The 13,304-nt window shown below is 38.0% G+C and overlaps 1 protein-coding gene across 5 annotated transcripts in view; it reads left to right on the top strand.

The window, feature by feature from the left end:
* The window catches only part of SBF2 (SET binding factor 2), a 473,279-nt gene that overhangs the window by 435,507 nt on the left and 24,468 nt on the right, over positions 1-13,304 (top strand). For all 5 annotated transcript variants that reach the window (XM_042959198.1, XM_042959197.1, XM_042959196.1 and 2 more), the window contains 4 exons: positions 3,493-3,677; positions 7,238-7,414; positions 9,458-9,559; positions 10,257-10,442. In XM_042959198.1, coding sequence (XP_042815132.1) covers positions 3,493-3,677; positions 7,238-7,414; positions 9,458-9,559; positions 10,257-10,442 — 650 coding nt within the window. The remainder of the gene's footprint in view (positions 1-3,492; positions 3,678-7,237; positions 7,415-9,457; positions 9,560-10,256; positions 10,443-13,304) is intronic.

Raw genomic sequence — 13,304 nt, 5'->3', positions numbered from 1 at the left:
AAAAGTTTCATGAAACAGTATCTATACCACATGCAGTGCACATAGTATTTTCAAATTCTAATCTCACTTTTTTGAAAATACCAACTTGATCTAGTAAAGTGATTACTAAAACCATTAAGGGGGACCCTACAGCTTGGGAAAAAACCTGACTCCAAGTCAGTAGTACATGGTCAGAACAAGTATTTGACACCTAGGAAACACTCAAGAAGCTAAGTAGACCTTACCACCAAAGCACTAGCGTAATGCCCCATTGGATTACAGTTCTCAAAGCCCTCTGCTGGCCCCATGTCCATACAGCCCATTTTCTTATTGCTGATTTTCTGCTATGTGATAAATACTTGGCAGTTTTTCATTAATGAGCCTCTATAATAATAATTATATTATTAATCAGAGCAAATAATCAGGGCAGATAATCAGAGTTGAAGATATACTAGCAGGACCACAACAGCTCATAATGTATCAATTTTCAAAAAGAAAATAATCAACAAATGTGTTTAATACCTATAAATTAGGCTTTCAGCATGGATACAAGAATAAATATGATTAGGGCCCTACCCTTTGGATCGCAAAATCTAGTAGAATAAAATGTGCTAATAATCACAATGCAATGTGATCACAGTTCAAGTAGAGCTCTCTACAAGTCTGGGGACAGTGAAGAATGCACTTCCTAGGAATTCACATTGTTCCTGGATCTTAAGGGATAAGGAATTTGTCAGGTAAAGAAATGTGAAAAGTAGTTCCAGGTAGAGAGACTAACATGCAAAAGTGGTATATGTTCAGGGAACAGTATCTCAGAATCAGGAACCAACCACTAAAACTTCACTATAAGTATTTAGTGTCCCATATTCCAATCAGGAAGCTCAAAACCTTAGCAGAAAGGAGAGCAGGTGGGCAGCACACAGGAAGCCTTGTGCTTTTACCATGTTGTCCCATGGTCTTTGTTCTGTCTTGCAATAGAATTCCCTGTGTGCAGTCAGCCAGCACCTTCACAACCCTTAGCTTTCTGAATTCCTTTGGCCACTAAAGCCATTATTGCCCTTCATTTTCTGCTTCCAGAGAAGTGAGACAGAAATGAAATAACGCTGCTAATGATTTTTCTATTATCAAATTATGTCATATGCAGCTTTGCAATATATAGCTTAATAATACTGTTGTTAAAGTTTTCAATCCTGAATAAATACAGAGTCATTTTCCTTAATTGACTTGAGCAGTTCCTTTGCTCAGGAAATAATGTCATTAACTGTAACCCACTGTTCATCGCTTTTGTTACTACCAGGCTAAGTTTGCTGTACTCACGAAGCACTTTGTTTCTGTCGGGAAAAAACAATATTACTCAAATTACAAAAGTGTTATCTCTAATACTGCCTATCATTTTGGTGCAAGTAGGGATTTTAGGAGGAGTCGTGACTTCAATCATCACAAGCTGTATTTTTTAGTGGCATTGGGTATTGTCACAGGATCATGAATTTTTGTTTCTCATAACTGTATTAAAAATAAATGTAATTTCAAAATGACAAGAAAAAAAGAAGATAGTGTGGCAATTCTTGATGCTTTACTGCAAAAATATGCCCTTAGTTATTCCAAATGGTTACTGGAGCTTCATTCCTGATGTGATAACCTTGCTCAAAGAACAAACGTGTTGTACAACACATAGCATTTGCCAATAAATCAGCCTCCTTAAATACTAGGGCCAATGCATTCCTAACATTTACCCCCTTCTAAATTCCTTAATTTTATTATATAAATTTGTTTCTTGCCAAATGACAATCTTCAAAAGCGTGTTCCATTTGGTATAATTTGTTAGTGGCGCTCTGCTGTGCTGTCCATTTCATTGTGCTTATAATACTTATAATCAGGTGCTGAAATTTCATTTAACAGGCGCTCAGTTCATCTATTTTGTGTGACTGTGCAGCTTTTTATTTGTTAATTGCAGTTTCTACTTTTATTATATTTACATTTTCCCCCTATGTTAACTCAAGTTCAAAAATTAAATAACCTATTCTTCTCTTACTCAATTTGCTCTGATGTTTGCTGCTATCTACATTTCATTCCTCCTTCTGTCTTTAATCTTACTTACCAGTGCATGGGTACAGAGATAAATGTTTTATTCAGTCAAACCCCAAATCTTCAACTAAGGGAAGAATCCATAATCAAGGTACTGTATTATCTGTCCTAATGTGTCACTCCTTTGAACCATCTTCATCTGGAAGCATATTTGTTACAAGTAACCTTTTTCACATTTGTTTGTCAAATTATGTCCTTTATTTTTATCCACATTCTGAATTTGCTCTGTGATTCCATTTATAAACACTTGCCATAATATCTAAGACAAGCTTGTAAGTTATATAGAAAGATTCATTCATGTTAAGCAAAAATCTGAAAAACAAATCCATTAAACAAAACCTTTTCTTGGGAACTGGTCTCCTGCCCCTATAAATGCTTATAAAGAAAGAAGCAGATGAGACAGGCATTATTATGGTGACTTTCAGTCTCCTAGAAACATGACTTGATTTGGCAAATATTAAAGCTTCTCAAAGAGTCTTTCTAGGTCTAGAGAAGGAACCCCACTATAGACAAGCAGTGATAGTGTCCTATACGCCAATGACCCTATCACCAGCATGAGCGCCGTAGTCTATGGGCATTTATAAGGGGCTCTGTTATTTTGAAGGTACTACAGTGCTGGTCAAGTTTGAGGCTTAATATTTGCCTTTGTGTTTGAATATTGGATATTTAGTAGAAATGCAATTTTTCTAATTAATATAATGAAGGTCCATTTATAACATGAGATTCTTCTAGTAACTTAGCTTTGGCCTTTCCCTTAGAAGACATCTGCTTTTGACTGTAAATTTTAAATAAAGCCTCCTACATATCAGTGAAATGCGCATTACTAAATTTATAACTTCTATTTTTCACGGATACTGGGACAAAAAGACTAGAATCTATCTTTACTAATTTAAAATTATGTCATTTGGGCATGACACACAAATATTCTAGATCCAGCCTCAGATTTTAGTAGGTATAGTAAAGTTCTAATTTATTACTTAATCTAGATTCCTTATTGCATTGACTGACTAAAGCAGAAGAGTGTTCCCTACTTCTTTCATGAAACCCTGAGAAACTGAGTCACTCCATGTTTTCACATTGTTGCCTTCTGCCCGCATTTTTTGTTTCCCAGTGTCCGTGCACTCTATTTGTGATCTCAGCATTTACTTATAAATACTGACTTTACATCAAAATACAAAAAATGGGATTGACTTGGGTGACTTGTTAGCTCCCTCCAACCCTAAGATTGTGTGATTTGGAAATGCTGTATTGAATAATGCTTATATTTGCAAAAGTAAACAACAAATGACCGATATGATCCATGATTACTTAGGTGAATTAACTTGCTATTACCTCTAAAATTGTCCCTACAGAGCATACATCTTTTTCCCTATTCAGTGGCATTCCCACATCAGGTTATCTCACTCCATTATTTTGGCTTTTGTGAAGGTGTTTGGGCAAGTCTTCGCTCTAGCACTCGCCTCATCAGCTCTCCAACATCTTTCATTGATGTTGGCGCCCGGCTGGCAGGCAGGGACCACTCGGCCTCCTTTAGTAACAGCACCTACCTGCAAAACCAGCTCTTGAAACGCCAAACGGCCCTTTATATATTTGGTGAAAAGTCGCAACTAAGGGTAAGATTTCTTTTTCTCACTTAGAAACTTTATGGATACACAAAGGCAGTCTATAAAACTTACCTCAAACAGCTTTCCTAGAAATTTCATTTTACAGCATAGATTCTTAATCTGGAGTTAATAATCAATCTCAAAAAAAATTTTAGCTCATACATATGTATGTATATCTGCATATACTTATATCGAGATACATATGCATATCTGCATATTTATTAGCCACGAAAATATACTTAACACATAATCATGAAAAAATCAGCATAAACATCAGGAATCTTAGGAAGTGTACATACAAAAAAGAAATAAGGCTTATTCGGGCTGTGTTTTTCCATTGTCTTGTTCAGCTTCCATAGAAATCTGTGCCCCTGGCAAAATAGATCCCTATTGATAAAGAAAGCTACAGGAAGGTAGAAAAGTGAACAAAAGAAAGCTGTGGCCCTGCATATGGAGACAAGGGAAGGCCAAGATTGTTTTCTAAGTTAATTTTTTTTTAACTTTGCAAGGTTAGACACACATGTCCTAAGGCATATCAGAAATTTCAAAATATTAGAAGCCCTAATCAACTTTATTCTTACTTTGGTTTTTTAAATGTTTATTTATTTTGAGAGAGAGAGAGAGAGAGAGCAGGGGAGGGGCAGAGAGAGAGAGAGAGAGAGAGAGAGAAAATCCCAAGCAGGCTCTGCACTGTCAGCCTAGAGTCCAACCTCACGAACCATGAAATAATGACCTGAGCCAAAATGAAGACTCAGACACTTAACTGACTGAGCCGCCCAGGCGCCCCTTTTCTTACTTTTTTTTTTTTTAATTTTTTTTTTTAACGTTTATTTATTTTTGAGACAGAGAGAGACAGAGCATGAACGGGGGAGGGGCAGAGAGAGAGGGAGACACAGAATCGGAAGCAGGCTCCAGGCTCTGAGCCATCAGCCCAGAGCCCGATGCAGGGCTCGAACTCCCGGATCGTGAGATCGTGACCTGAGCTGAAGTCGGACGCTCAACCGACTGAGCCACCCAGGCGCCCCTATCTTACTTTTACGTGATTGTGCTACAGAGCTTCACTATGCTCAGGTCCTATAAATTGTAAAGATAGTCTCTACCTCTAAAAGCAGCACTTCCTTGGGTTTGTTTTTGCAATTCACACATTACAAAATAGATTTCATTACTACTGATAGGTTTGTGGGAAATAAAAGTATTTGTTAATTCAGAAATCCCCTCAAAGTTTAGCCCAGTGCTTCAGTCAGCACTGGGCAATAGAGACAGACCTTCAGTTGAACTGTGGAGCAGAGGCTGTGAGCAGGATCCCACATGCTCGGTTTTCAAGATGCCAATGACTGCGTCATCTCTTCTATGGCAAGCTGGCTTTGCTAGCTCCCCTCCCACTGCCAGGACTGCTGCAATCACTTAGTCACAACCTTTAGGGGAGAGGGCATGAAACTGCTGGGTATAGTGCTCAATTGTTAAGTATGCACATGTGTCTTCTGATACAGCAGATAACTTTATATCCAGAAAATAGTTGGAACACTTTTCAACAGTAATCCAGGGTTGCCTGTACAGCCTCTTTGGCACCAGTGTCTTTCCCAGAGCACAGACTTTCCACACTTCAGCACAGCACTTATTCATGACCTGAATCACTTTCCAAGGTTTGTCTCCTCAGTTCTCACCTCTGCCATTGCCTTTGCACATCAGTCCTCAGTTTAACTGGATGATCATGTATGTATGAGTAAGAAAGACTGAGTCCTTGGGACTCATGCTCCTTTTTCTCCCTTCCTCCCTTCCCTCCCCCTACACGCCACCCATCTTCCTCCTTCCTTCTTTCTTTTTCTTTCTTTCTGCCTTCATGCCTTTATTTACTTTCTTTCTCTCTTTCTTTCTTGCTATCATTCTATTTTTCTCTCTCCTTTTCTCTCTTATCAGTAAAGTATTATATTTTAAAAACGATTCCACTGGGGCACCTGGGTGGCTTAGTTGGTTAAGCATCATGATCTTATAGTTTGTGAGTTCGAGCCCCACTTCAGGCTCTCTGCTGTCAGCATGGAGCCTGATTCAGATCCTCTATTTCCCTCTGTCCCTCCTCCACTTGCTCACACTCTCTCTCTCTCTCTCTCTCAAAATAAATAAACTTTAATATATATATGCATACATACATATATACATAATTCCACCATCCTGGCACAGTAGTAATTAGGATTTTTGTATATTCCATTCAAGTTTTTCTTTTTATTTATTGAATTGTATCTATAGAGTGTAGTCCTTACCTGTCTGACATGTGTCACATTCTGGATAGCCTAGTGCCGTCTAGTTGCAACCTGATACTTTCTTCTCCCCACAAAGGAGACATATAGAAACGCAAGGAAGTAGAGAGTGGCTTATTCTAAATAAACTTGAATTGCCCTTATTTACCTTTTTCAGTTTATATACTTTAATACCATATACTTAGTAACAAGTTCATTATGACCTAATGTGTGTCAACACTATGGTTGATAGTTTCTGGTTTATAAGATAAGCATACCTACCTCATGTATAGTTGAGAAATTGAAAGGAACCTGGTTCTCCTGGAAAGTAAACTATCTATTATAAGTTTTTAAAAAAACTAATAGAAAAACACACTCTCTCTCTAAGATAAATAAACATTAAAAAATAAGAAAAATAATATAATAGAGTTATTTGGGCAGAAGGTGAAGAAAGTGCAAAGAGTCTGAGAAAACTAACTCATTTTTTGGCATGAGAAGGTTGAGAGTTTTTAAATCCTCAGAACTAAGCAACAAGATTACCAAAACAAAATAGATCAAAGGGCCATCAATTTAGCATTTATAAATTACAAATGCAACCACACATGGAATAAATTCCATATGGATTAAAGATATAAATGATTAAAGTATTCAAATAAATATATATTGATACATGTGTCATATTGTGTGAAAAAAAATATTGTCCCAAAGCTAAAAGTCAGAAAGCCTTTCAGATTTTACTACATATAAAATTTTGTATATTCACTTTAAAAGAGTACTACAATGTTAATAGTGTTAGGGCAGTGAGATGATGATTTTTATTGCCTTCTCAATGTTTATCTCTACTTTTTTTCACTTTTACAATGACTATGTTTTACTTACATAATAAGAAACAAATATGTGTATGTCCATAAACTTCAATTTGTAGAGTTCTGAAACCAACAGTATATTACCTTTTCATTACAGTGTATATCTTGGAAGACTTAGTTTTGGATTAATCATGCTGTCCACGTGTCATTGGTTCTTCTTTAGACTCCAGGTTCATGGCCTTATAATTGGCTTATATTTGGTGTTATAAGTTCCAGCAGGTTCCAGCCTACCAGTAGTCTCTCCAAATTCTCAGAATGACAGCAAGCCAAGTCAAACCACAAGACCTTACTGAATGGCTCTTTCCAGTAACACTGACACATTAGCCACAGGATTGACTTTCTTGACCTCTGCAACCTCTATAGCAACTTGGCCTCAACTAACTGTACATCATCAAGTATTGACATTAAAAACAGTGCTCTTTTACCTATAGCACTTCATATGCCTAATTCTATGCATCTTCACCCACAGAACTTCAAGTTAGAATTTGCTTTAAATTGTGAGTTTGTTCCTGTTGAATTTCATGACATCCGACAAGTAAAAGCCAGTTTTAAAAAATTGATGAGGGCATGTGTTCCAAGCACCATCCCTACTGACTCAGAAGTGACCTTCCTGAAAGCCCTGGGAGATTCTGAGTGGTTCCCGCAGGTAATGTCTAGAGCAGTGTGTCTTATAACTCAAGGAAAGAGGTTCAAGTGGATATACAGAATTGATATTTGAGAAAAAAGTATTGTGTTTCCCTATTACCTGACATTCTCTCCTTATTGTACACGCTCCATAAAGGTTTTTCAGTTCCAGGAAACATGTGATATAGAAGATGAGGGGATAGAATTCTTCATCCCTGGGTTTTCAATCTCTTCTAATTGAAAACTTAATCTTCACAGGATGCTAAGGAGGAGATCTTTATTGTTAGATCGAAACTTTTTGATATGCAGCAAATTTAATCAACAAATATTTATAGGACTTCTGCTCTTTTGTCAGCAGAGTAAGGATCCAGGGACACAATTTGATTTCTAGATGATTCCAAGAGCCTTTCCCTCTTACTTTCTCACCTTCCATGTGTCTCTGCCTTTTCCTTGTCTGTAGATTTTAGATTCACCCTCAAACCATCCACCAGAGTCATATTGGATGCCCCAAAGCCTACCTAAAGTTTAGGAAAAAAACACATATCCCTTCTTCAGCTAAGTCAAACTTGGGATGTTTTTAATTAAACTCTTATTGAGAAATTAAGGAGAAATAGGTATCCCAACACACATAACCCACATTTCTTCCAAACCACATAAGAAAGGTATTTATGACATGCATGTTTTAGACACTGACGCAGACATTTGGCCAAAGCATCTCTGCAATATACCCTTCAGCCTTGTTTTTAAACCAATGATGCTATACCCATTATTCCTTTGCCCCCTGTAGGAGTTCCCAGCCCCTCTGATCTCTGTTCCCATCTGCCTCCAAGCCTCTTGCCTCTCTTAGGGAGGAAAAAGAGTTGTTTTCCATAAGCCAAGAAATGATGGGAGTACCCAGGGCAGTGACTATTCTCAAGATACTTAAACTATTAAAAAAAAAAAAAAAAAGCCATATATACAATTAGCTATAAATCTAGATACTTTGAGTACTCATGGAAGGAGCTGATCAAAACTCCCTTCTGTCCCTAAGCTATGAGCACCAGCCCCAAACTTCCCACCACTCAACCTATCTATCTGTGCTTCTGGTACATTCTTTGTTCTGCTTCTTACTCCAAAGTAGATTCATACCAGAAGTTCATGACTAAAAACAGTGGAAAATACTGCCCCACTTGGGATATTGGCATTTTAAAAGTTAACTTAGAGCAAATGCTAAGCCCAAGAGAATTCAGGCTATGTTAAAGGAACAGTGAGGAGCTTCCCATTGCTGGAGAGGACATGTGCCTTGTTCCTGGGTTTAAAATAGCCTAGCTCTGTTTAAAATATGGGGGAGTTAATTTTGTTTTGTGTTAGTTGAAAGTTGGATTCATCTACAAATTACATCAAGTGATACTTAAAATATAGTTTTAAACTACAATATACATTTGGTTTTGAATCTCTATGTTCTATTCACAGCTTAATTGTTCATTAGGGACTTTGAGTCAGTTGGCTTGGCTTAAAAAGCTGAGCACAAATCTGAGTCTTCTTCCCGTTTAATACACAGTACAAACAAGAGTGTCTTTCTTAAAATACAAAATTCGTTTATCATAAAAATTCAACCCTGTAAAGTGTACAGTTCAGTGCTTTTTAGTATATTCACAGAGTTGTGCAACCATCCTCACTATCTAATTACAGAAAAACTAAGAGTATCTGAAATAGAACTGACTACATCATAGAAAAGCAAATTTTACATCCAGTAACTGTTTTGGTAAGGCCACTTATAGAATCTCTCTTTTCCACTCTATGGAATTATATAACTCTTCTACTTTGAGGAGATCGTGTAAGGTCAGTTTATTTCATGATATATCATTTGAACACATTATTTTTAAATGTGACTGCTTTTAAATTATGTCATTGTTTCATCTTGATTTTGACAAAGAACTTAAAGCATTTAAAACTTACATGGTTCTTTTGTCCAAATACTTTATCCCTAACTTGTTTTTGTTATCTAAGGTTGATAATGAGTCTGTGTGTTCTTGGTGCTCAGAAAGTGCCTGGTCTAATTGTGGCCTCCTTTCTTATCTCTTAGCTTCACAGGATAATGCAGCTGGCTGTGGTTATATCAGAAGTACTTGAGAATGGTTCCTCAGTTTTGGTCTGTTTGGAGGAAGGCTGGGACATCACTGCACAAGTAAACTCTTAAAACATATTTTCAGATACTTAGTTTTATATTTGTATTCAAATTCAGTTGTTTTTAAGTTCTGCAGATGAATCTTTTGTATAATGACTAATGTAATTATGGACAGAGAAAGTCCTGTGTTAAAAACACCTAGTATCCATGAGAAAGCTCTGAGTCCTGAGCTTCCCAGCACAATATAGCCTGGAGCTTCAGCTCAGGGCATCAGGCTCCCACATGAGAGATACACCATGTGAGCATACAAATGGAGCACTTGATCAGAGGGTAGAACATGGATCATCCTTCCTGGGTTTTATCAGCCCTTTCCCTGGCTTTCAATAAGCTCCTCCTTTACCCACTCCACATGAAAAGGGAAAGTATAAATATAAACTACAGTAAGACATTAATCTATACCTGTCAAAAAGTAGATGTCGGTTTGAACTGATACTCTGGCCTTATTAATTAACCTAGGAGAGGGCTGCAGTCAGCAAACTGGCCAGCTAAAGATTAAAATCATAATTTCTGAAAGAAAACATGTAGCCAAAATGAATCTGAGTTTTAGTTTTTGCTGGAAAGTTTGCAGAATTAATTTGATTGGCTGTCGTGGAGCAGTTAGTGAACAAATTTGCTGTTGAGGTGACTTTGCTTGTCTTACTAACAAAATTTTTTCAGGACTGAAAGTAATGAAGTATCCATCCTGCTTGTGCCCTAGGTGACATCCTTGGTTCAGTTACTCAGTGATCCCTTTTATAGGACACTTGAAGGCTTCCGGATGTTGGTCGAAAAAGAGTGGCTCTCTTTTGGTCATAAATTTAGTCAGCGGAGCAGCTTGACTCTCAACTGTCAGGGTAGTGGTTTTACTCCCATATTCCTGCAGTTCTTAGACTGTGTACACCAGGTAAGTAGAGCAAGCTTAAATTGACTTGATATGAAGGAAAGAAAAGAACTAGCATTTATCGAGCCATTGCAGTGCTGTGCCAGGTATCCTCATGTCATGACTCTGATGGACCTGCTGAAATCTTAGCAGTGGATTGCTGGTAATAGAAAAGAAGAGAACTAGTTGGTTTCTGAAATTAGGATAACTGAGTTGGCTATTAGGCTGGCCCCCATGTGAAGTGGCCAGCACTCTAAATTATCATCTCCCAAGAAGAGGAGCAAACTTGGGTTTGTTGTCCAGAAAGGTTTGACCTATGGTAGAACAGCAAAAATCTCTAGGTAATGGCAGAGCCTGAAATGCAACAGATGGTCTTCCCAGTTTGAGAGGACTTTAGCTTGTGCCTAGGAATATAGAAGGTAGAGCCAGCCCCTAGAGAAAGAATCCGGGCCCAATCAGGCAAGCCTATGAGGTTGAGAACCCTGGCTCGGTTCTACTCAGTGACCTACTCAGGGCTAATCAAAGGACCAGACAGAAACACAGGTATATAATCCAGTCCAACCCAGCAGGAGCAGGGGAGTGGGGGAGGTGTGAATGCTTTAGGCTCCCTCCTGCCTTCATCTCATGCACATAAGATATAAACTCCCTAATGGGGCCTTAATCAGGATTGGGCTTGAGAATTGCCTGCCACTGGCTTTGCTAAATTGGCCTAGGAAAAGCAGGACTGACATTTCCAGCTTTGTTTCATCTGCACCACAAAATGAATGGGTTCTGGCATATCAAACATATGTGTCAGAACAGTGAGCTTCCTTGGAATGATTGGCCTCAGGTACCTATTGGAAGGAAAGGTGGAAATGTTTTTAGGAACCAAAACTGGAACTAAGTCGTCTTTTTTTTTTTTTTTTTTTTTTTTTTAGTTTGTATTCATTTATTATTTTTTCTTAATTTGAAATTTATTGTCAAATTGGTTTCCATACAACACCCAGTGCTCATCCCAACAGGTGCCCTCCTCAATGCCCATCACCTACCCTCCCCTTCCTCCCACCCCCACCCCATCAACTGTCAGTTTATTCTCAGTTTTTAAGAGGCCAAGTTGGTATATGGGTTTTGTTTTGGTTTGGTTTTTTAGTCTATTAATAATTTGATCAGCTCTTTTAATTCACTACATAATTTTTCATTTATTTAAAATGTATAGTTCAATAGTTTTTAGTATATTCACGGATTTGTGTAATTGCCACAATCAATTCTAGAACATTTTATCACTCCAAAAAAAACTCCATACCCATTAGCTGCAACTTTCCATCCCCCTGATCCTACCCCCCACATACACACTCTGGTGGTTGTTTTTGATTGCTCTAATCGGCTTCTTAAAGAAAAGATCTATTGAATAATTTCAGTTAATTCTGTCCAAGCAGCATCTGGAGAAGCTGATGACCAGGTTGAGCTTACATTTTAAGTCTTTGCAGCAAATGATATATTTGTTTACTATTTTACTATTAGTCTTTTTATTTCATACTCCTTTTGGCAGATAGATGAGGAAGACATTTGGAGCCCCATTGTCTCTGAAACAGAAAGCTTAACTGAGACCAAGGGAGGGAGCAAGCATCTTTTTTCTCACATCTAGATAGGTGAAAGCATATGAGTTCTTCATGACAGCACTTCTTATTATCTTGCTCATTGCCTTCTTATATCACTTAGCAAATGCACTAGGCTGTATACCTTCAGCTTATGCAGTGATGTATGTCAGTTATTTCTCAGTATAACTGACAGAGGTATGGGGAGGCAGGTAGGAGCAACTACACATTATATGATTTAATTTATAGAAAATTCTACAAAAGGCAAAACTGCAGTGACAGAAAACAGATCAATGGTTTCTTGGGACCAGTGGTCAAGAACGATGGAAGGGCATAAGCAAACTTTTTAGGATGAGGGAACTATTCTGTCTTAATTGTGGTGGTGACTACACAGATGTGTACAGTGACCAAAATTAATCGATCAGCCTATATGCTGAAAATATGGAAATTTTGTTATATGTAAATTATACTTCAGTGAACCTAAGAAACAAAATTTTAATTAGGAAGTCCAACATCTCAGTTAACTGGAGTTCCAGAAAAAGAAAACAGCAGCTATGTGGTTTCTCCAGAGAAAAATTTGTCTGTCTGGTACCCAGAGAATACTTATAAGCCTGACTGCCTGATTCTTAGAAATAGGCAAGAAATGGGTCCAGGGAGATCCCTTTTGAGTGTGCGGATTTTTTCTTTTTCCATGTTATTTTCAACTTCAAGCCTTGTCACCAACCCAGTCGTGCCTGCTGTTCCCAAGCCCAGAGCTCATCAAGTTTGGTTTTTCCAGAGGACAAACCTCTAATCTCTTGCTTTCAAGGAGACAATCACATGACTGCCTGGGGTTGGAAAGGACCCTGGAGATCTCACCACCTCCTCTATAAACTTACATCTAGTCCTCATTTTGGGCTCTCATCTCACCCCTATATATGTTACTCAGCACTTGGGGGCCTCTGAGCCTTGGGCCTTTCTGGATTTACAGGGCAAGCTGTTGCCTTCTCAAATCATTGTCATCCTACAGGCATCCCAGTGTAGCTTCTCATCTTCTGTCATTTACTGCTGTCCTTCCTTCTGTTTTCATCATTCACAAATGTGCTGAATTTTCTTGACCTGCTACTGTCTCCCCTCTCATTCTCCCTACCTCCTTTTAGTTTTTTACCTTTTAAAACTTCCTTTCCTTTAATTAAGGGAGAGCTGCAGGGGGCTGAGTTTGTATGGCTGTATTTGCTTAAGTTAAATGCACTATTACATATGTTAAATATCCATGTTCAACTTGCAGAACTCTGCATACCTAAACATTAGAGTCAGCTAAAGAATCCACTCA

This window comes from Panthera tigris, chromosome D1 (assembly GCF_018350195.1).
Source record: "Panthera tigris isolate Pti1 chromosome D1, P.tigris_Pti1_mat1.1, whole genome shotgun sequence".
Lineage (NCBI taxonomy): Eukaryota > Metazoa > Chordata > Mammalia > Carnivora > Felidae > Panthera > Panthera tigris.
Note: the sequence above shows the minus strand (reverse complement) of the source record. Positions and strands in the feature narration are given on the sequence as shown.